General features: G+C 43.2%; 1 protein-coding gene across 4 annotated transcripts in view; it reads left to right on the top strand.

Annotated features, from left to right (window-relative positions):
• The window catches only part of ATP2C1 (ATPase secretory pathway Ca2+ transporting 1), an 87,587-nt gene that overhangs the window by 48,647 nt on the left and 16,321 nt on the right, over positions 1-22,619 (top strand). For all 4 annotated transcript variants that reach the window (XM_040962965.1, XM_040962937.1, XM_040962946.1 and 1 more), the window contains 11 exons: positions 798-873; positions 3,581-3,647; positions 5,796-5,920; positions 6,635-6,732; positions 8,460-8,555; positions 8,639-8,728; positions 9,595-9,699; positions 12,804-12,960; positions 16,776-16,946; positions 18,202-18,299; positions 21,986-22,036. In XM_040962965.1, the coding sequence (XP_040818899.1) occupies positions 798-873; positions 3,581-3,647; positions 5,796-5,920; positions 6,635-6,732; positions 8,460-8,555; positions 8,639-8,728; positions 9,595-9,699; positions 12,804-12,960; positions 16,776-16,946; positions 18,202-18,299; positions 21,986-22,036 (1,134 nt within the window). The remainder of the gene's footprint in view (positions 1-797; positions 874-3,580; positions 3,648-5,795; positions 5,921-6,634; positions 6,733-8,459; positions 8,556-8,638; positions 8,729-9,594; positions 9,700-12,803; positions 12,961-16,775; positions 16,947-18,201; positions 18,300-21,985; positions 22,037-22,619) is intronic.

The raw sequence follows: 22,619 nt of genomic DNA, 5'->3' as shown, positions 1-22,619 counted from the left end.
TGGAAAGTCTGTCATTGGAAGGACCTGAATACGCATCAAATTTTTAACCTTTCTGTATGTGATTTATAAGAGAAAAATGTTTATAGCTGATTTAAACATTTTACTCTGTGTCGAAATTAGTTTGTCATTATTTGTAAGGATTATTATTTCATATATTCTACCTTAGAACATTTTGGTAGAAACCAAAATTTGCAACCATACCTGATCCCAGGTATAGGGAAACCATGGTAGCCAAGCAGTATAAGCTAGAAGATAGTTTTGGTTAAGGATATGTGTTTTTCTTGTGCTTCAAATGAGGATGTTTCATTTCATAGATGTCATATTTCCTCTAAATTTTCCACATTGCTTAGGTAGCTTTCTAGACCCCAGTCTGTGGTACAATGTGGAAATCCATGCCTAGAAGCTTGGTGGTAGAGGGTGGCTAAGGAGGATCGGCAATGTCCATGGCTTCTTGGCATGCTGTGATTGCACCAAGTGAGGGAGCAGCCAGTGAATGTGGGGCTCTGGGAGCTGATGCCAAGGAGGAGGGATGCTGTCCCAAAGCCGAGGCATGAGGAGACCGGATGTTTATAAGAAAATGTTTTTGGTTACCGATTCTGTTTTTACCTTTAAAATTTAGTTATTTTTGATTTTCTACCTGTGACTTGGGCATTGCCAAAGCCTCAGTTTTCTAAGGGGAGGTGGTGGTGTTTATTTACCGAAGGCTTTGACATGGGTGTGTGAGGAGCGTCAGAGCCCCTTGCACCTGGGGAGTTGTTCGTGTCAGTGATGGTGGTGGCATTGTTCACTTTGTCAAGGCACCAAAGACTCCCTTGCAGAAGAGCATGGACCTCCTGGGCAAGCAGCTCTCGTTCTACTCCTTCGGGATAATAGGTAAGGCACGAGTAGTGTGTTGATGCTTCGTTTGGTATTGGACTTACTCTTTTTTATTTCAGTGAGAAAGATAAAGTTATTATAATCCTATTGAATTTGATTTACTTTTAAAGCCTCTTTTATTATAAAACCAACCTTCCCATTCATTGTCCTTTTCCACAAGGAAAAAAATAGAAGTCTGTTTTTTTAATAATCTTCATTTCTGTGACCATTTTAGTATTTGTCCTATAATCTCCAACAAAAATCTGATACTATTGTTTAGTGGCCAACTTTTTTTGTTTAAAATATACTATCATGAACGTGTTTTCATTAAATAAATGCTTACCTGAAACAAATTTAGAAGTTGTATGATATTCCATTCTTTGAAAAAATACATCAAATTAGCCATCTGTTAGACATTTATGTATTTTTTTGAATTTTTAACTCATAAATAATTCTTCATTGCTAATTACCTGTAATAAACACTTACGTCTTTTGGAAACATTCTTTGAATAAATTACTGAGTTGAAATGTAGACATGAAACATAACAATTTTGGGCCATCTTGAAAAAAAGACTTCTTATTTCACATTTCATTATTCAGGAAACAAAATGCTTTGTCAGATGTATGTTCTTTTTATTTCTTTTTAATGGCTTGCTATTTTTTCTTATAATGGCTTTTATATAACTGTGTTATCAGACATTTTATTGCTTGAATTATAAACATTTATTTTAATTACCTCCAAGGGAGGTCTGTGTGATGGAGACGTGCGCCTGGCTGAGTCTGAGCACCTGCCGCTCACTCTGGTGGCCGCTTCCGCACTGCTGCTGTCCCCGGGGTCTCTCCCGCTCCTGTGTTTATAACAGCGTTGTTTAAAATTTATTTTAATACATGACTTGCAGGAGCTAGAATTAGTCTTTTTTAAGTTAATCACAAAAAGCTCCATTGCTCCAGTGCCATGGGTTCTGTGATCCGTTCCTCACTCAGTGAGGTGGCGTCTTGTCATACATTGTACGCATGCACTAATTAGGAGTCTTCTCTCTTTTAATTCTTCCATGTTAGTTATTCTGTCGAGCTTAGAGTTTAAAAGTTAGTAACACAACGTAAAGGCAGTATTTCCATTACATAATTTTAACAAAATAATTCCTTAAACATTATCTCTTTAGCCACTTTTGGGATTACAATGGTCTAACGTAAATATGAGGTAGAAGATGGGAAGATAGTTGATTTTATCTCTTGTGGCTCCTTTTGTTTGATTATTGCTATTGAAATATAGACAGTTTCATAAGTTTCAGGAAATTCTAGCCAAGTACTTTCTGTAGTTTGTAGTAATTGCTGTATTATTAAAGCCAATAAAATCATATCAAATTTAATAATAAATAAGCTTTGACTTCATGTTTGTGATTTGATATTAGTATAATGATTTTTATTATTAGGGTAATAAGGAGTAGGGTAAGTTGAGACTCAAGGTCCAGATAAAGGGCAAACATTTTATTTTCTTACTGTCTTTCCTTTCCATCCCTTTCCTTTTTCATTTTTCCTTTCTTTTCCTTTTTCTTTCTTTCTTTTTTTGATAAGGGCCAGTAACAAGTATTTTAAGCTCTTTCGGTTCGTAGTGTCATTGATGCTTAGCTAATTCTATGCTAACATGAAAGCAACTATAAGTATTAGGTATACATTTGGGTATCACTGTATTCCAACATACTTTATGCAAAAGGCTGGAGGCCATACGTGATTAGTTTGCTGACTTCTTGTATAGTTCACTGGGTATAATTTATTAGTATAACTTTGGCATGTCTTAAAGGATCACCAGCTGAATTCTTACTTTATAGTAGAAAGAAGATTCTCTGTTTTTTTTTTAACATACACCTGGTGTGGTATACTCCTTGCCCCCTGTTCTCTCTCTCTCTGTCTCTCTTTTGATTTATTTTTGATTTACTTGAGTGGCAGAGGAAGAAGGAGGAGAGAGAGAGATTTTGGTCTTGATCTTGATTCTCTGTCCTCTGGTTAGATGTCCGAGTGGGTACAACAGCTGAGGCAGGGGCTCAGCCAAAGCCCAGGCCTCGCCCATGGGTGTAGGGACCCAGGCACTCGTCCCTTGCCAGGAACCTCACCAGAAGCTGCACTGGACATGGAGCAGCGTGTCTTGAACCAGACAGAGGCTTAGCCACAGACTGGTATGGGTGGGCATTCTTTTTAAGTATTCAACTTTAAATATAAAACCAAGGATGGCCTTACATTAATTGCTTTTTAAATCATTTAAATGCTCAGACAGCGATAAGTTTTAAATACATCTTTAGGTAGGTAAAGTGAGGTACACCACTGTGAGCCAAGTTCTTGAATGTTCCTCCTTGCGCAGCACAGACTGAGAGGTGTGGTTCTTGGCTTTGAGAAGGTGCGAGGGAGCGCGGGAGTTGGGCTTTCCTCTCGCGGTCTCCCTTGCCCCGTTGTGTGACGTTGCTAGTGATCTGCTCTTAAGCTGGCAGCGTTCAGGGGCGGGTGCGGCAGGTGGCAGTTAAAGGTAGAACTGGGCACTTTCACAGCGTGGACTTTAAACGATGTTAACTTTATATTCCTCTGCTGAATAGACCTTATAAAGACCTTGTCATTGTGAACTGGTAAGCTTTGATTTTTGGGTCAAGGGACCTCTTGGTTGCCTTAGGCTTGTTTTGTCCCTTCTGGGTGATTTTGTAGAAAAGAGAAAAAGAGCTGTTTGGTTTTGTTTCAGGTATAATCATGTTGGTTGGCTGGTTACTAGGAAAAGACATCCTGGAAATGTTTACTATTAGTGTGAGGTAAGTTCGAGTACTTTGTTTATAAATGATGTCTCTCTTATGTCTCTAATAGACATAGTTTAAATTACATATGAATGCATAAGAATATGAAGGTATTTGAGAAAATTTCCTGGGACAGAAAGTTATTTTGCTGAAATAATTATGAAATTGATACATAATTTTTCAAAATAGACAGCTTACCTAAACTCCTTTTTTTAAAGATTTACTTATTTTGGGGGGACTGACTGTGGCCCAGCAGGCTAATCCTCCACCCTGTGGTGCTGGCATTCCATATGTGTGCTGGATCGCGTCCCAGCTGCTCCACTTCCATTGCAGCTCTGCTCTTTATGGCCTGGGACAGCAGTGGAGGATAGCCCAAGTCCTTGGGATCCTCAGCCCACAGGAGGTTTGAATGAAGCTCCTGGCCCCCAGCTTTGACTAAGCTCACTTCTGCCTGTTGTAGGGGGGTGGGGAGGAATGGGTGTTTGTTTGTTTAAGGTTTGTTTATTTTTACTAAAAAGGCAGATTTACAGAGAGAGGAAAGAGACAAAGATCTTCCATCTGCTGGTTCACTAAGCAGCTGTAACAGCTGGAGCTGAGCCAGTCTAGAGCCTGAAGCCAGGAGTTTCATGTCAGATACATATGTAACCTTCAAATCCAAGAATAGTATTGTTTGAATTAATTGAAAATTTCTATTGCCGTTTTTAATAAATTCTAAATTAATGAATGGTCTGAATGGCAAATTGAAATATTGAAAATGTTCATTTTATGTAGATTACAAATGATGATACTTGTGGTTTTTTTTGGGTACAGTGGGGGTTCATGGCAGTGTTGGAGCAGCCTGGCCATTAGAGCTAGGAAGCTTGTCTTCAAGTAACCTGGGAGAGGAGGGAGTGTGAGTGAGACCCTGTCCGACGCCCTACCCCATGACTGCTGATTGCGCTTTGTTCACCCATTGTTTCCATTTCAGCCACACTCTAAACAAAGCATGGAAACCTCGATGATTAAGGCTGTGGTATGATTGCATAAGAGGATTTTAGTGACACTAAATAGATCTTAGTAATGGAAAAAATAGTTGATAAAAATGAAGAAGAGTATCAGCAAGGTCAGGGCAGAATGGGGGCAGGAATGTTTGTGTCTTGTGTGGATTAAAGTGGAGAGCTGATACTTAGACTAGTACTGAAATGAAACTTCCATGTTTGTAAGTGATGAAGGGATGTGATGAGATCAATTTTTGATGAAATAAAAGTTTCCATTTCCCAGTGTGCAGTTCAGTGGGATTAGGTATATCCCGGGGCTCACCATGGCCACTTGCAACCCCACGATGCTTCCGGCACCACGAGGCGGTCCTTGTCACCTTCCTTCCCTTTCCCGCCTTGGCTGACATGGCATTTCGTGTCTGCCTTCCTGTTCTAGTGTGTTTTCCCTGTTAATCCATGTATTAGTGCTTCATCCCTTTTTAAGTATTTTAATTTTATTTGAAAGACAGTATTACCTAGAAGGCGAAACAAAGATCTTCCATCTGCTAGTTCACTCCCCACTGGCCAGATGGCCAGACCTGGGCCAATCCGAAGCCAGGAGCTTAGAATTTCTTCCAGGTCTCCCTCATGGACGCACGAGCCTCAAGTACTTGGGCTGTCTTCTGCTGCTTTCCCAGGTCATAAATAGGGAGCTGGTTTAGGTGGAGGCTTAGCTTACTGTACCACACTGCTGGCCACCAGCATTTGATTGCTTTTTATATAGCTAAATGCTATTCCAGTGTGTGGATACCACAACTGTACCTTCTTCGGTTGTGTATTTGGTCTGCTTCCATCTTTTGGTTGCTGGAAATAGTACTGATATGAACATATTGATATGTAAGTTTTTTCTCAACTGTGTTATTTTGTATACTTTATAGGGTAAGCTTACCTTCATAGATGGATTAATGAGTAGCCTAGTGTTCAACAACTAGAAGTGAAACCATGAGTAAAAACAAAGGCAGTTTGACGTCAGCACCGCTTAGTGTGACAGTGTGTGTGCAGTAAATGACTCTCCACGTTCCTTTATTTTGTTGGCACTTGACAGTATCACTTTTGCATTCTGTCAGGCTTTATTTTAACTAGTGTGCCGTCCACGTCAGTGGCTACTGCTTAGCTGGGATTTTACTGTTGTGTGTGTGTTTGGTTCCAGTTTGGCTGTAGCAGCAATTCCTGAAGGTCTCCCCATTGTGGTCACCGTGACACTGGCCCTTGGGGTTATGAGAATGGTGAAGAAAAGGGCCATTGTGAAAAAACTGCCTATTGTTGAAACCCTGGGTAAGTCTGTGGCAAGCACAAGCAAAGACGCTGAGGTAACTCGTGTCAGCAGTTTACGGTTTTTTGTTTTGGAGGTAACCTAATGATATTTGGCCTGTGGCAAATTTGGATATGGTTTAAACAACTAGAAGCAGTGAAAAATTTGCCTTTACAGGCAGGATTTTATAAAAAAAATCATTCTGCCTTGAATATTCTGTTGCTTAAATCAAATTAAAAATCCATACAATAGATTAAACTATGGGGTAAAATTAATAGAATTTTTTTCTTTTGACATTGCAATGAAGTGATGATAATTGCTATTCCCAGATGCTACCTTTGAATTGAATATGCCTATAATGGAGTAAGTAAACAATAGTTATATTGTACTGTATTTTTGCAATAATTGTGAAACTGTTTTTTTTTTAATGTTCAGTTTTAATATTGAGGAAGTGAAATACCTTGAAAAATCCTTGCTGAAGAAGTTGCAGGCATTTGTTTATAATAGAGTAACCTCCAAACTTTGTAGAAAATTTATTACATAAAATCCAATTTTTATGTTTAATTTCAGAAGCTTTACTTTATGTTGACTCAAGCATGAAGAGAAGTTAATCTAAAATCACTGCTAAGCTTGAGTTCTACCAAGCTGAGAGAAGTGGGACGAGGTTTCATGAGTCCTTGCTTTGTTTCCTAAGAGAGCCCTGGCCCTGTGGTGACGTGTGATGATTTCCTCTTTAGGCTGCTGTAATGTGATTTGCTCAGACAAAACTGGCACATTGACAAAGAACGAAATGACTGTAACACACATATTCACTTCAGAGGGTCTACATGCTGAGGTACTCTTTAGTTTGTTTTGTTTTAAAATAATATACCTCTAGTGTTGAACAGTCTTAAATGATTTCAATGTCATTCCTGTGAAAGACCTGTGGATTAGCAGTTTTTTCTATTACATGTGCTTGTTTAATGTAGAAATTCCTGATTCCTGCCTTTTCGTTAGCCCTCCTTCCCCAGATCTTGCCAGCTTGAGTCTCCCGAGTAGCTTTGCTAGCCCTCACATTAACAGCAGCTTCCTTAGTGCCTCCTGAGTCATTTCTCACCTGCCTCCTGGTGTTCCCGTCGCACTTCCGGGGGGGCCTTGGAGAGCCAGATTGCAATCGCTGGTCTCTAAGTCGCTGCGTGCTTTGTCCTTGTTGCGTTTCCTTCTCCAGCCTCGGTTATTGCCCTTTGGTTTCTGGGCTCCGGATCCACTGGCTGTGACATGTTTTCAGACTGACAGTCCCTCCAGTGAGGAGCCTCTGCTGCGGCTCTCCCTGTGCTCCCTCTTCTGCCTCTGGGTCCCAGCCCCAGCCCTGGCACTGGCACTGCAGCGTGCCATCCTTGTGTCTCCATCCCTCCCACTAAGCCTTTGTCCCAGTGGTTTCCGGCCCCTGTTTCTCTTAGAGACTGAATTATTCGAAAGCAGGAGCTGTACTGATAGCTCAGGGCTTCCATTCACAGTAGTAAATACTTGAATAGATACATGAGGGCGTGCGTTGTTTTCGAGGTTGTGTATGCACGGTGTTTTGAGTGTCTGTCCCTGTGGTGTGGTTCTTTGTGCTGTTGATTCCAACCCAGGCTCTTAACCCTCCTACTCATTGCAGGATTTTTGATTGGGATGCGGGTAGCACTACTTATGGTGGATACAGAGGTTTAGAATGAATTTACAGCTGACATGCACAGTGGGATTTGCATTGCGCAGTTGGCAGAACAAGGACGTGGGTGTGTTATGTCTGATTGCCCAGGCCTTTGCGGGAGACTTAGGGCAGGGATACGCAGTGCTGCGCTGGTGGATGTCCGCGCTGTTAGCGAGTCCTTCGGGTTGGTTTCATGTCCTTACACAATCTGGACATGGAAGACAGGAAACTGGTTTCTCTTTTGTTTTGAGATCATCATTTTATATGTCAAGCATTAACATTTGTCCATTGTTCTCTTCTTAAACTGTATTATTTTTGTTGTGAAATTTTTGCTTGACTGAGCTTGTTCTTGCTAGATGGAATAAGTGTATGTCTTGTTTCCACCTCTGCACTTGAAAAGCAGCATGTAGCATGTTGTGTTAAGGTGGTCTGGCATGTAGCATGTTGTGTTAAGGTGGTCTGGCATGTAGCATGTTGTGTTAAGGTGGTCTGGCATGTAGCATGTTGTGTTAAGGTGGTCTGGCAAGGGCTAGGGTTGCTCTCTAACCTCTGAACCTACATATTTGCATAATGAATCTGCTTGTGTCTGAGCCACAGGTTTATTTTGAATATTAGATGTGGTAATATATTTTAGTTCTTTGCAGATGAGTTTCCCGTGAAGTGTAATGTTTTATAAACTTAAGCTCACGCAGATGGGCTGTTCTCTTGACCTTTTTATAGTTTATTGAAGTAGAAGCTGGTATCTTTTTAGATTAACATTGTGGGAATCTGCGCGTCTCCAGGTTTTCCGAGGCGTACGCTTTAGCAGTGTTGTGACATATACTGCAAAGTACTCATAGCTGTTGTGGTTTGGCTCTCATATGTCTTGTGACTGTAATGTTGTCCCTCAGGTCACTGGTGTTGGCTATAATCAATTTGGAGAAGTGATCGTTGACGGTGACGTCGTTCATGGGTTCTATAATCCAGCTGTTAGCCGAATTGTTGAGGTAAATGCTTGGTTCTCCAAACACTGTCTGTTCCCGACTATAGGCAAGGTGGCGGGTTCATGGTGTCGCTGGCTTTCTCCTAGGCGGGCTGCGTGTGCAATGATGCCGTCATTCGAAACAACACTCTGATGGGGAAGCCGACAGAAGGCGCCTTGATCGCCCTTGCAATGAAGGTACGTGTCTGCCCTGGCCTCTCTTCTGTGACCATGAACTGTCACCCTCGGGAGCGATGGAAGACCATCAATTTCAGTTTTACTGATTTTGAGGTTTTGAATAATGAAGGATTAATATATATTCTTACTTCCTATTGGAAACCAGGCATTAAGTTTATTATAACTTTATTTCTTGCAAACTACAGACTAATTCTTATTATGAGGGAATAGCCTGTCTCCCAGCATATGGACATCATTGTGTAAAAACTTTATGTATGCTAACTAATAAGTACAAATTAGTAAATGAGTAAATGGCATTGTTTTTGGTATTTCCAGGATCTAAATGAAAACATGAGAAATTTGTTTTTCTAGTCTTGCCCTTCCCCTGTTCATCAACTTCTCAAAAGTGACTGTAGTGTTAAAATTTGTATTAGGGGGCAGAGGTTAAGTCACCCCTTGGGATGCCACCTGAGGTGGAGTGCCCATCTGAGTTCTGCCTCTTGTGCTTCCTGCCAGTTTCCTGCTGATGTGCTCCGGGTAGGAAAGCAGTGGGTGGAGGATCAAGTGCTGCAGGTCCTGCCACCTCCAGGTGGTCTTCCTGGCTCCACACATAGGCCAGTTTCTCTCTCTCCTTTTCAGATAAATACGTTTTTTAAAAAGTTAGCTGTACTGGGGAGAGAGGTTGTTTTCTCAGTGACTTTTTCATCTGTACGACTTAGTTTTATCTCTAAAATTCTGTACGTGATACATTGAGAAACCTGATAGTTTTGGGATTTATGTTTCCTGAGAGAATGAGATATTACTTTATTATCTGATTTCCTTGTAAATAAAATGACATACTATGGCTTTCACTTGTTCAACACGTGACTACTTGTTGTTGCGTATAGATGGGCCTCGATGGCCTTCAGCAGGACTACATCCGGAAAGCGGAGTACCCGTTCAGCTCGGAGCAGAAGTGGATGGCTGTTAAATGTGTGCACCGAACCCAACAGGTATCCTTGTATTTTGTTTAAAGACCTCTATTCTATTTCTGATACATGACTTTAATATCTACCTTTACAGTCCTTACGCCTGAAAGACGTGTCACTTTTGTGAGTGTCTGCTAAGCACAGCCTCATCTCTTGCCTTCCTGCTGCACTGGATGCTTTTTTCTTACAGAATGCCAGTGTAGGGGGACTTAGTTTCGCTCTGAGCAAGCACTTCAGTGCCCTCTGGCCTGGGCTCCCGGTACTGGAGTTCACTGCGATCATGGTCCTGCTGAGATCTCTGCCGAATGTTTTCAATCTGTGTGTTTTGCTGAAGGACTATCTTGTCTCAATAAAAATAAACCCACATGTTTTGTGGAAAAGCTGTTCAGATGTTTTTGTAAATTATGTTAATTGATCAAGTTTCCAAACTGACCAGATGGTGTCTGCTGATTACCTCACGCTGCCGCCTTGATCCGGGGTGCCTGTAGATGTGTGTGCAGTTGGTGCAAAGAGAATTGTGAATTTCTGCAGTGCCTAACTGCGTCACTCACAGTTACTGCCAGTCTCGTGCTTAAATTTACTTTGCTCTTAAAAGATAAATGTGTTATTTTTGTATTTCCTTGAATTTAAATGAATATTTAGTTGTATGCTAACCTTTAAACAGACGCTTTGAAATCAATTACATCTCTTTAGAAAGAAATGAGTAAATAAGTTCCTTTCCCCCCGCGTGCTGGGTAGGGAGTGTATTGGTTTTGAAAGCAAAGCATGTTGACTTCACATTGAGTTGATAAGCAGAAGCCTGCCAGCAACTCCATATTCTTGAGGGGTAAATGAAGAATTTTTTATGCATAGATTTCAAAAACTTAAATTTATCTCTTAAGTGTTGGTTTTCATGGAGTTTTGAAGTCTCCTGACATGGCAGAAATGTATACTTCATTGTTTTTTCCCTCATGGATCTGTCTCACTTCTGCATCCGCACAGCGTGCTTCAAGGTCATGAAGTTCATGTGGTGGTGAACAGTTTGACTTCTCCGTGATTGTGAAACTGGCCTTGCGCAGTGTTTCAGTTGTGAAAATAGGGCACAGACTGTGACAGCAAATGGATTTGGAAATACTGTGTCTTCTCTTTGCCAAACTGGAGAGTTTCTGTTGCTATACAGAGCCAGCCTACCAAATGGACAGAACCCAAACCCACAGTGCCTTTGGGTCTAGATTAGTGCAGGTCGGGTACAGCAGAGGCAGACCCGACTAACCTAAAAACAGCTCCAGTGGCTCAAATAGTTTTTATATGACTTTCACTTAAACTTCACAATATACATTTATCTGTACCTTGTCCTTAGAACCTTCCAAAAAATCACCTCCAAGCCCAGGATTCCATATGGATGCTGGTTCTAATCCTGGCAGCCCTGCTTCCCATCCAGCTCCCTGCTTGTGGCCTGGGAAAGCAGTCAAGGACGCCCCAAAGCCTTGGGACCCTGCACCCATATGGGAGACCCGGAGGAGGCTCCTGGCATTGGATTGGCTCAGCTCTGGCTGTTGCCATCGCTTGGGGAGTGAACCAGTGGATGGAAGATCTTTCTTTCCTTCTTTCCGTAAATCTTCCTCTCCAATAGAAAGGACGTAAATCTTTTTTAAAAATACAAACTAATAAAAAAGGGAATAAAAGGTACAAACTCCAAGAGAAAATATGTGAAGGCTGTGGGGCCAGGTACTATGAAGGTGTGAGTTTGAAATAGGAGAGAAAAAGCTTGGCGAGAGTTGGGGTGACTAGGGAACAGTCACTGTCCGAAGGGTAGGTCTCTCCTGGGTATTCTCTGGGCCTTCTGAGGAAGTATACACAGATAGCACTCTGCCCTTTCCCTGAGAGTTTCTACCAAGCTGGGTGGTGCCAGGGAGGTTTCTCCTGTGAGGTGGCACCTCCTAGTTGAGCTCTGTCTTCTGTGGGAGCTTACTCATTTGTGGGCGTCATGCTAGTGAGGTCTACCAGTTGATTAACTGGTAGTGCCTGTGTAGTTTTTAGTCCTTGAATGATTCATTCCTAAATGGAAGAGGACAAGCAGAGATTGCTAAATCTTTGGGGAAAAATGAAAGATACAGACCAAACAGAATGAGGTTTCAGAGAAACTGTGATAATACTGGATGCTGAAAAAAAATTTCCAAGACCACAAAAACTTGACAGCAGGATGTATTCATTAGTGCTCTTATGAAATCAGTCAAGGACTTGAGAAGAACGGGTAACTAAGTCAGAAGGCTGGACAACGTAAGAAGTGGAAAAAGCAGAAAATGGAAGCTAGTTTATCTAATGGAAGAGAGAGCAGAAAAAGGCAAGATTTTATCAAATAGTGCTTGAAAGCTTAGAGTATGGGAAGACTTCCATTTATGGAATATAGTGGATGACCCACAGTTGAGCATAGTATGTTGAAAGGGAGTGAGTTGGGAAGAAAATAACCAAGCTCATAATTAAACAAACAAACAAAAATGAGGAAATTTGCGAGAAATAGAATTTGAAAAACCTTTTATTTTAAAATTGTTTTTGTATTTTAAAAAATGTATTTTAGAGGCAGATTTATTTTTTTTTTAAGATTTATTTATTTTTATTGGGAAGTCAGAAATACAGGGAGGAAGAAGGAGAGAAAGATTTTCCATCTGCTAACTCACTCCCCAAGTAGCCACAAGAGCCAGAGCTGAGCTGAGCTGAGCTGAAGCCAGGAGCCTCTTCCCAGTCTCCCATGTGGGTGCAGGGTCCCAAGTCTTTGGGTCATCCTTGACTGCTTGCCCAGCCCACAAGCAGGGAGCTGGATGGGAAGCAGGGCCGCCGGGACATGAACCTGCATCCATATGGAATCCCAGCATGTGCAAGGCAAGGACTTCAGCCATTAGGCTACCATGCTGCGCCCTGAACTTTTTTTTTTAAAAGGTTTGTTTATTTTTGTTGGAAAGGCAAGTTTACAGAGAGAAGGAGAGACAGAAATCCTCTGTCTGCCGGTTCATTCCCCAGGCAGTCGCCATGGCTGGAGCTGCACTGCTGGGCCCCACATGAGTGCAGTGTCCCAAGGCTTTGTGCCTTCCTCTGCAAATATGTACAAGTTGAAGTTAAAATTGTATATTGTATGTTCTTTTTTCCCCTAGGACAGACCAGAGATTTGTTTTATGAAGGGCGCTTATGAGCAGGTGATTAAGTACTGCACCACATACCACAGCAAAGGGCAGTCCTTGATGCTGACGCAGCAGCAGAGAGATCTGTACCAAGAGGAGAAGGCGAGAATGGGCTCAGCAGGGCTCCGAGGTAAGGCCTCTGGACCCGTCTCATGGAGGGTGGGGTGTGTGCTGGCACTTGCAGGTGAATTCTGCTTTCACCGTGGAGCTGTCCAGCTCCACTCTGGACTTTATAGAATGCTTGCCATTTGTGAGGTATTACATTGCAGTTGACCAACAGCCACCCCTAAAATAGAAAGCTAATAATGTGGCAAAATGTCTCCGGTTCTTGGAGAGCTGCAGTGGTCTGTGGATAGATCGAAGAAACTTTATTTTAAACACATTGATTTGGTTGAGAGTTATGTGGATCACGGTTAGATATTGCTCTTTATTTTCTCACTTTAGTCTTACTTGTTGACAGAAGGGAAACTACTCCTTTAAATTTTGCAACTTTAACTTGTCCTTTAAAATAGAGGGTTGTTATCCTGATCCTCGGCTGTGCCTCTCTTCAGTTGCCATTCAGCAGGGAGGTGAAGCCGTGCCCGGAGACGTAGGTGTGTGCTGCTGGCGGAGCAGCGCAGGGCGGGCAGGGCGGGCAGGGCGGCTGGGTGCCGCAACCCTTCGGGCCACCTGCTGTGGGCTCAGGCAGGCGCTGAGCTGCGTCGGGTTCTTTGCCTGCTGGGTCGTTTCCCAGCTTGTGCAGAGTGTGTGTAGAAACGTAGTCTCCTAGATAATTGGAAGAGTTGGCCTCCTTAGTTTTTTGATTTTACTGCGGTGGAATACAAATGCTGCAGTTTGGGGAAGCAACAGGTTTATGTGAAACATGTTCTTACTTATGATAGTTCATTTAACGTCATTCTCTGAGTTTACACCTTTGGACAGACCCATTGTACTTGTCCCTCCGTCATAAGCCGGCTTTGGAGAGGTGCTCGGAGGTGGGTCAGCACTGCACTGCTTGTTGCCGTACTCGAGGGCCAGCCCACAGAGGGGCCTGAGCGGCCCCCTCCTGCCGCCCTTTCTGCAGATGGCTTCACTGTAATTGTCCCCAAACCTGACATTGTATCTCCAAGGAAATGCGAATGAAGCCCTCTGGAGGGTTCTGTTTCCAAATGGGCTTTTTTTTTCATGAAAGGTTTTTTTTTTTTTTTTTTAAAAAATATCCTTTTCTCCTTGTTTCCTCCTTAGTCTAAGGGAGTTTGAAGTCAGGTCTCCAGGCTCTCCGGGGTCTGTTTCTGCAGACTTGCATCCTGATCATGTCTGAGTCTCCGGCTCAGCCCTCCAGTTAGCACGCCAGGGTCAGGGCAGAGTCTCCTGACATCAACTCTGAGTGAGAGGAAACTCTTCTGGTTCAGCTGGGCCAGACTTAATGGTGTTAGGAGCCGTGAGAACAAAGTTTTTTATAAATTCAGTAAATTCATCGAGCAAATAGATGTCACTTGCGCTCCAGAGAAGTGGGCACGTGTGGGCCCTGTGTGCTGTACTGCATCTGATCTGTGGACAGCCCGACCTTCTGCGGCCATGCTGTGGAAAGTTCAGGTTTACTGGCTCAGTAACAGACCTCCCTGCCCCTGTTACCTTCCCCTCCCTTCCCTCCCCCGCGAGTCTAGGGAAGGAAAAAGCCCCCTTGGGAAGGAGATCGACATTGTTAAGGTGGCCCCGGGTTACAGCTCTTAGAGCAAGGGGGCGTTCAGGAGACCAGGACGACTACAGGGAGTCCTGGTTGCTGTAGCCAGCGTGAAGGACCATGGACGGCTCCTCTGAGTTACCCCGGAAGTCGGGGATGGAGGCCTGTTGCTCCAAGCAGTCTCCGTACTTGCTGATATCTGGGGTTTCATCTGTCCCTTTTTTCTTCAAGATTTATTTATTTATTTGGAAGAGCTACAGAAAGGGAAGACAGAGAGCTTCCATTTGCTGGTTCATTCCCCAAATGATTACAATATCTGCGACTAGGCCAGGCCAAAGCTAGGAAATTGAAACTCTAGCTGGGCTTCCTCATGGGTGGCAGGGACCCCGGGGTTTAGGCCGTCTCATACCGCTTTCCCAGGCATCTGCTGAGGGGCTAAATTGGAAGTGGAGCAGCTGGAATTCAAGCTGGAGCCCCAGGTGGGATGCTGGTGTCATAGTGGCTTAACACAGCTCTGTCCCCGAGCCCTAAGATCTGCTTTTACTAAGATGTACTTAAAAGTAAGGAAACAAAATGCTACCTTTCCGTTACTTGGGCTTCTGGGATGTCATTACCTCTGCTTTGCTGGGTTAATTTCTAATGACCGAATAAGCATTCAGCAGTGTGTCCCACTCCCCCCACCTCCTCCCTGAGAAGGGCAGCCACTTGCCTTCTAACACGTTCCCGCAGGATGAGCGTTGGCGTCCATGCACAGCCTTCCAGACGCTGAAGATGAGCTGTGTGCTGTTTCCCATTGAGTTTGGAAGTTAACCACCTTGTGTTTTCATTTTCATTTTTGCTATTTTCATCAGGAGGATAGTAGAGCCGTGCTTGTGTGTGTGTGTGTGTGTGTGTGTGTGGGTTTTGTGTCTCAGCATTGAGTAGACCAGCGGGGAGAGGAGGATGTGTGCTGCCCAGGGCTTGGCGAGGCGTCCTCCTCTTTGGATCCTCTCTCGTCTCTGTCTTCTGCTTGCATTACACTCTTTCCCTGCGATTACTGCAGTAAAGAGCGGAAAGATCTTCAAATTCCGATTGATGCTTATGTTCTGTCTTAACAAAGCTGAAGTTTCACAGAACACATGTCGTCCTTTAACATATTGTTTTGTGTCCCTTCACACAAGGAAAGTTAACCAGCTCATGGCTTGAAGAGTAACAGTAGATTCTATTTGTGCTCAAGAAGCAGATAACAGGCTGCCAAGGTTCATCTGGCGTCCCTGGCCTCCCTCGCTGCCACCCCCTGGCTCAGTGCTAGAGGCTGTCGGCCGGCTCACTCCTTCCACCCAAACGCTTTGGGCGCCCACAGCTACCAAGTAATTGGGCAGATACTGAGTTAATTACCTTTTATTTGTTTTTTCAAGTACATTTCATCCTCCATACCTTCTGTTGGAACCAAAATAGATAACTTTGGGCTTTCTTAGATTATTCAGTCCCCCATGAGGTGTTTGTTTAGTCTGTGCTTCTCTGTGGGTGTGTATGCTTATTAAGTCGTTGAGCCTGATGTTTCACATGCAGGCACATCTCTGGGTTGTTAAACTGGAGGCTTCCAAATTGTCAGGGGAAGATAATGACATTTGGGGAATTCGTAGTACTGTGTGCTGTGCAGTACATGCCCAAGGATGACAGGAAGCTAACTCTAAATAATGATTTGGTGAGCTTTTTGTCTGGGAACCAAAGTTAAAGATAAAATATGCCTGTTGTATTGTGGAAAGAGTGAAAGTCCCAATTTTCATGGCATGAATGGCTGAACAGCTGTTGTGCAGATTAACTTCATGTCCCAGGGTTTTTCATGTAGAAAATTGTGTAAGGCTGTGTGTAATTAATGCAGCCTTTTCCTCAGGCTGTTGGATTACCTGGAGACCATTGAAATGGAAAGAGGAGAAACACTAGAAGCCACCTGCAAAGGTGTCTGTTTAAAATTTATTTTGAAGCCTGACAAACCCATAGCTTCTCTAAATATTTTCTGAAGAAGCAGCAGTGTGTGTTGCAAGTAGCTGCATGTGGTTGCTATGCAAAAACATTCTTCATTCTCCCTCCCTTGCTGTCTTTGCTTAACAGTTCTTTACTTTTATTCTTTTTAATTTTTAATAGCTTAAAGCAACCTTGTATTTAGAACCATTAAACTTAATGTCTTGGCATGTAATTTTTAAATATTATGTAATAACTACAAGTGCTGTTAGAGTCAAGTAACTTATCAGTGAAATTTTAATGTTTTTGTGAAACTCATATTTTCTTTGTCTCCTAAGTTCTTGCTTTGGCGTCTGGCCCTGACCTGGGACAGCTGACATTTCTTGGCTTGGTGGGAATCATCGATCCTCCCAGAACTGGCGTGAAAGAAGCTGTTACAACTCTCATCGCCTCGGGAGTGTCCATCAAAATGATCACCGGGGACTCGCAGGAGACTGCCGTCGCAATCGGTACCCGGCCGCTGCTGTCCGGAGCCTTCTAAAGGATAGGGCTGGGAGCCATGAGATAGGAAGTGTACTGAGATATGAGAGAATAGAACTCACCTTTGGCTCACAAGACTATAAAATTTTGGTCCCAAATCAGTTTTTTGTTTGAAAGGTAGAATTTTATTGAAAATAACAGCCAAATTCTCATTACATTACATAATGTTTTATTCCATGAAAGTTTTTGTTGCTATTGTTAAAGATTTTCATTTATTCATTTGAAAGTTAGAGCTACAGAGACAAGGGGGATAGAGAGCCATCCCGTCTCATGATTCTCTTCCCCAGGTAGCCCTAATGACGGGCTACGTTAGGCTAAGCCAGGAGCCAGAAGCTTCTCCACTGGGTAACAGGGGCTAGGTGTTTAGTCTGCCCTCCCTGTGTCCAGGCCATCAGGGGAGCATCAGAAGTGGAGCAGTTGGGACAGGGACTGGCACCCATATGGGATGCCGGAATCTCAGGCAGTAGCTTTAACCGCCATACCACAACCCAGGTTCCCAGTTAAAGTTTTTGTTTTAAATTTAGTGATCTGGGCTGGCCGTTGGAAATTTTAGATCAAGAATGTGAAAGGAGGGCCCGGTGCAGTGGCGCAAGTGGTTAAAGTCCTCGCCTTGCACGCCCAGGATCCCATATGGGCGCTGGTTCTATCCCGGCAGCCCCGCTTCCCTTCCAGCTCCCTGCCCGTGGCCTGGGAAAGCAGTCGAGGACGGCCCAAAGCCTTGGGAACCTGCACCCGCGTGGGAGACCTGGAAGCAGCTCTGAGTTTCTAGCCTTGGATTGGCTCAGCTCTGGCTGTTGTGGCCATTTGGATAGTGAATCAGTGGATGGGAGATCTCCCTTTTTGTGTTTCCTCCTTTCTGTGAATCTGCCTTTTCAGTAAAAAATAAGTAAATATAAAAAAGAAGAGTTAAAAAAAATGATTTAAAAAATTGTGAAAATTGAGCTATGAAATGGAACCTCATGGGCCTAGTTTTAGTTCTTAGATTGCTTAAATTGTGAAAACACTGTTCTTGAATTTAAGTAATAATAGTTAAGGAAAAGCCCAAGACTTAGTAGTAATTTGGATAGCTTTGTTTTACCAGTATTTCGTTCTATGGTCTCTTGATATAAAGATACTTTATACTTACAGAGCGTAGATACTGAATGTTATTAAAGGAGAGTTAATGTTGATGGGCTTATTAGGCAAAACAATTTCGTTAATTATATCTTTTCTTTTTTCATTTAGCAAGTCGTTTGGGATTGTATTCTAAGACTTCCCAGTCGGTTTCTGGAGAAGAAATAGATGCCATGGATGTCCAACAGCTCTCACAGATTGTGCCCAAGGTAGGTCGGCAGGAGAGCCGGGGGAGGGCAGACCCTGCTGCATACCTCGGGGTGCTGAGAGCCTGGCACATGACCACATAGTGCCCAGGGTAGGTTGGCAGGAGACTGGGGAGGGCAGACCTCAGGGTGCTGAGGGCCCGGCACGTGACCACATTGTTGGTCGAAATGCTGAAATGAAATCTAATCGTTGAAACAGGTTTGTCATTGAGTTCTTATGAGATTGTCAGCATCGTGACATGTTAGTAGCTTTAGTTTCCTCTGAGGAAAGTATTAGGGAAATAAAAAAGTACTTAATAGATAAGAAGATGGAGAGACTAAAATTTTCTTGTCACTTTTTATGTGTTAAGTTTAACGTGAATATATATATTATAATTTTACAGATCACAATGTCTTTGTATGCAGTAGGACTTACCCTTTTTAGCATATGGTTTAAAATATTGACATGTAATTGCTGCTTCCTAAAGCTCATGGTCAAGTTATAGAACATTTCCATTATTCCCCAAGGACTATTAGGCCTGTCTCCTTCTAGCACTGGTCGGCCAGCTGAGGTGGTGTGTGTGTGTGTGTGTGTGTGTGTGTGTGTGTGTGTGAATTGTTTGGTTGAAAGTCAGAGAATTGAGGTACTGTAGGAGTAGCTGGGGCTCGAACCAGCGCCTGCGTGGGCTGCTGCTGTCCTGACTGGCCCCATCTGCTCTCTCTGCTTGTAGTCAGCGTCTTCCCACAGGGCACTCAGAGCGGAATCATGCAGTGTGGAGCTATCGACCAGCTTCCTCGCCTGGTGTAGTACATGGGAGATTGATCCGCGTTGGTGGCAAGCAGTAGTTGCTTGTTCTTTTAATATCGATGAGTAGTAGCCTGCGTGGGCATGCCTCATCTGTTTGCCCGTTTGAGGGCATTTGGGTTGTTTGCAGTTCTTGCTGATAATATAAAGTAGTGTGCACATTTGGTACAGGTTCTTCCATGACAGGAAATGTTTCTTAAGAATAAATACCTGTGACTGCGTGCTGGGTCATGGGTTACTGCATATTTGTAAGAAACGAGGTGGTCCTGTTCTGAATCCCTCCGATGTTTCTAAGCTTGCATCCTCTCCAGAACACGGGATTGTGGCTTTTCTCCTGTTTTCCGAGTAGGTGTACATTTGTATCTCTCACACTTAATGATTTGAATATTTGCACAGGTTGATTTGTCATCTTCTCTAGTGAAATGTTACACTTTTTTTTAAGAATTGTTTGTTAATGGAATTTGAGTTCTTTAATATGTTTGTTATGGCTACCTCCTTTTTCAGATGTAGGATTTGAAAATACGTCTTCCCAGTCTGTGATTTGTCTTTTTATTAAGGTTGATTTTCCGAAGAACGGGGAGTTTCAGTTTTGATGGAGTTGGGTATCACCTTCTATTGCACCTTGTCTTTCTCTTGACTCTATGCCCAGTTTTTTTGCATGTGGTTTTTCAACTGCTCAGCTCCAATTATTGAAAAATAGTTTGACTATGGTGCCTTTTAGCGGAGATTGTAGTGCTTTTTCAGCACATGATTTAGCGGGGAAGGATGCTGTGTCCCTTGTCGCACGCAGCACAGTAGCTTCTTCAGAAGCAGGCTCTCTGAGGGGCCGTTGACCTACGGCTGCTCTGCGGCCACTGGAAGAAGCCTGTGTGGGCCCACACAGATATCTCGGGGACCCTCCTCCCCTCCCCATCTTTATGAGATGGGGTGTTTGTTATTTCCATTAACTCACAGTTCAGATTTCTTGTTCTCATTGCCACTTGACTTCTGCATATGTTTGTAGCCAGGGACGTTAGAATGTTTGTGAAAAATGAAATTAAAAAAGAAGCTTATTTTAGTGCCATCCACTTTATATAGATAGTTGTATTTCCTCCTTATGGGAATTGTTCCATTAAAAAAATCGTTTTTTAGTAGAAACAGGGAGAGTGCTGGAACCTGATGAGTGACTCCCTAAGTGGCCAGCAGTGGCTAGGATTGGGAAGAGCTGAATTTGCGAACAAGGGGCTCGATCCAGGTTCCCCATGGGAGACACAGGAACGCTGAGGCCCTGGAGGCAGCATGATCTTGGCTTTCCAAGCTCTGCGTGAGCAAGAAGCTGGGGGCAGCAACTGGAGATGGGGATTAAAGCAGGGCTCCTGAAGGCGTATACAGGTGTGCCAACATTCCAAGAATGAAGAGACCTCATTTTTGTTTCAGCACGGTATTGTATAGGACACCCGAGTAGAAAATACAGAGTTCTGTGTCTTCATTCCAGCTCTGTCTTCTACCTGGAGCAGTTTCCCCTAATGTACAACAGCTTGTCTTAGTCTGGTGGGCACGCATTGCAATGAATGAACTAATACTGCTGTATTCTCGTTGGAGTTCCTGGCTTACTATTTGTGGCATAGATTTTTAGGAGTTTTGAGAAATTCGTGACATGATATCCATTATTACAGTTTTATACAGAGTAGTTCATTGCCCTTAAAATGTTCTATGCTCATACCCCGCCACCTTCCCTAGAATATGTGGCAACCACTGATCTTTTTATGATTTCTGTAATGTCTCCTGTCCAGGGATGCTGTACAGTTCAGAATGGATTGAGCACTGTGCGCTTAGGCCTGTATGCTCTATTCCTGGCGTGGTGGCTCACTGCTTGAGAGCACTGAACGCTGTGCCCTCTCTGTAACTGTGTCGTGGCTTACAAAGGTTTAGAAGGGCATCTTGGTTACTGTAGGTTTAGCAGATATAGGTAAGGCTACTCCCAGGTGCTGATACAGTTTGGCAGCAGGGAGCAACTCCCCCCACCTTGCCTCTGCAGACACAGGAGGGAAAAAAAGAAACATTTGTCCCACTCAGTCTCCTCCACGTGTGACCCTTCCCACTCTGTTGGAGGCCTGGTGGGTTATGGAAACAGTTATGGAAACAGTACTAAAAAGAAAGTAAGTAAGGCTGCTGTGAATAAGCCTGGGTAGGGTTTTCTGTAGACGAAGTTTTCCCCTCCCATTTCCACAAGTACAAGGAGCGTGACCGTTGTTACATGACTGTATGTTATGTAGCAAGAGGGGGTTTAGTTTTGTAAGACATTTAATCAGCTCTGCATTGATAGATGAGGAAATTGAACCTATAGATTCCTTCTCAAGGTACATAGTTTTATTTCCTTCATTTTTTTTTCTTTTTAAGAATTTGTTTTTATTTGAAAGAGTTGCAGAGAAGAAACAGAGAGATGGATCTTCCATCAGCTGGTTCACTCCCTATGGCCACAGTGGCCAGAGCTGGGCAGAGCTGAAGCCAGGAAGGAACCAGGAGCTTCTTCTGGGTCTCCCAAATGGGTGCAGGGTCTCAAAAACTGGAGTGGTCCTCTTCTGCTTTCCCAGGCCATAGGCAGGGGAACTGGATCAGACGTGGAGCGGCTGGGAACTGGTGCCCGTATGGGATGCTGGCACCGCAGAGGCTCAGCCTGTTAGGTGATGGCACCAGCCCCAGTGTTACAATTATCTCCTCTTCCTGGTAGTCCTTGTTTATTTAGACTGAATGTTTTTCATGCTGTTTGGTGAAATTTGAGATGACGATGTCACAAAGTGTCTTAATAAATGTTTATTGCTGAAGCCTCGTCTCTGGCAGATTAAGTACAACTCACATTGATAAGAAGCTGTTGTTTTGTGTTTTTTCATATTGAAGATCTTCAGTATATTCTGTATTTTAACAGGTTGCAGTGTTTTATAGAGCTAGTCCCAGGCACAAGATGAAAATTATTAAGGTGAGTGTCTAAAAATTCTGCAATTTTTCTGTTTAAAATGCTTCTGTATTGTATTTGCAAAGCAGGAAAGACTGATAAAGGATGCAGTTCAGAACTTTTGTGAGGAAAAAATGGGTGTTTATTGTAGTCAGATCATCAAAATGTGAATATCAGCAATCAAAAACTGAATGAGTGTAAAGCTATGAAAAAATATTGTTAGGGTGTGAGCAACATAAAAAGACTATGGTTGTTTATTTCAAGTGGGTAAACCAAACAGGCATTAGTTAATGACGGTCAGTTTTAGCACGTAGACATTACAGAGCTGCGACATTGTTTGAACATCAGCGTGGCCATAACACAGATTTAACTGGTATTGTTTGTTGTTGTTGTTGTTGTTGTTGTTGTTAAGAGAAAAACATAGTCATTTGTTACCATCCCCCAGGACCATGTAGTGGATGTGCCATGCTTGAGTATGGGTGGCAGTGAGTGGGTTTGCTTGTACCAGAAGCACACAGCCATGTGAGAGGTGCATGGAGCTGTACATTGCGGTGGCTGTGGTGTCAGCAGGCATAGGAGTTTGTCACATGCTTTAGAAGCTTATTTG

Source organism: Ochotona curzoniae, unplaced genomic scaffold, assembly GCF_017591425.1.
Source record: "Ochotona curzoniae isolate NIBS_2020 unplaced genomic scaffold, NIBS_Ocur_1.0 contig_1302, whole genome shotgun sequence".
Lineage (NCBI taxonomy): Eukaryota > Metazoa > Chordata > Mammalia > Lagomorpha > Ochotonidae > Ochotona > Ochotona curzoniae.
This window is presented reverse-complemented; position numbering and strand designations above follow the sequence as displayed.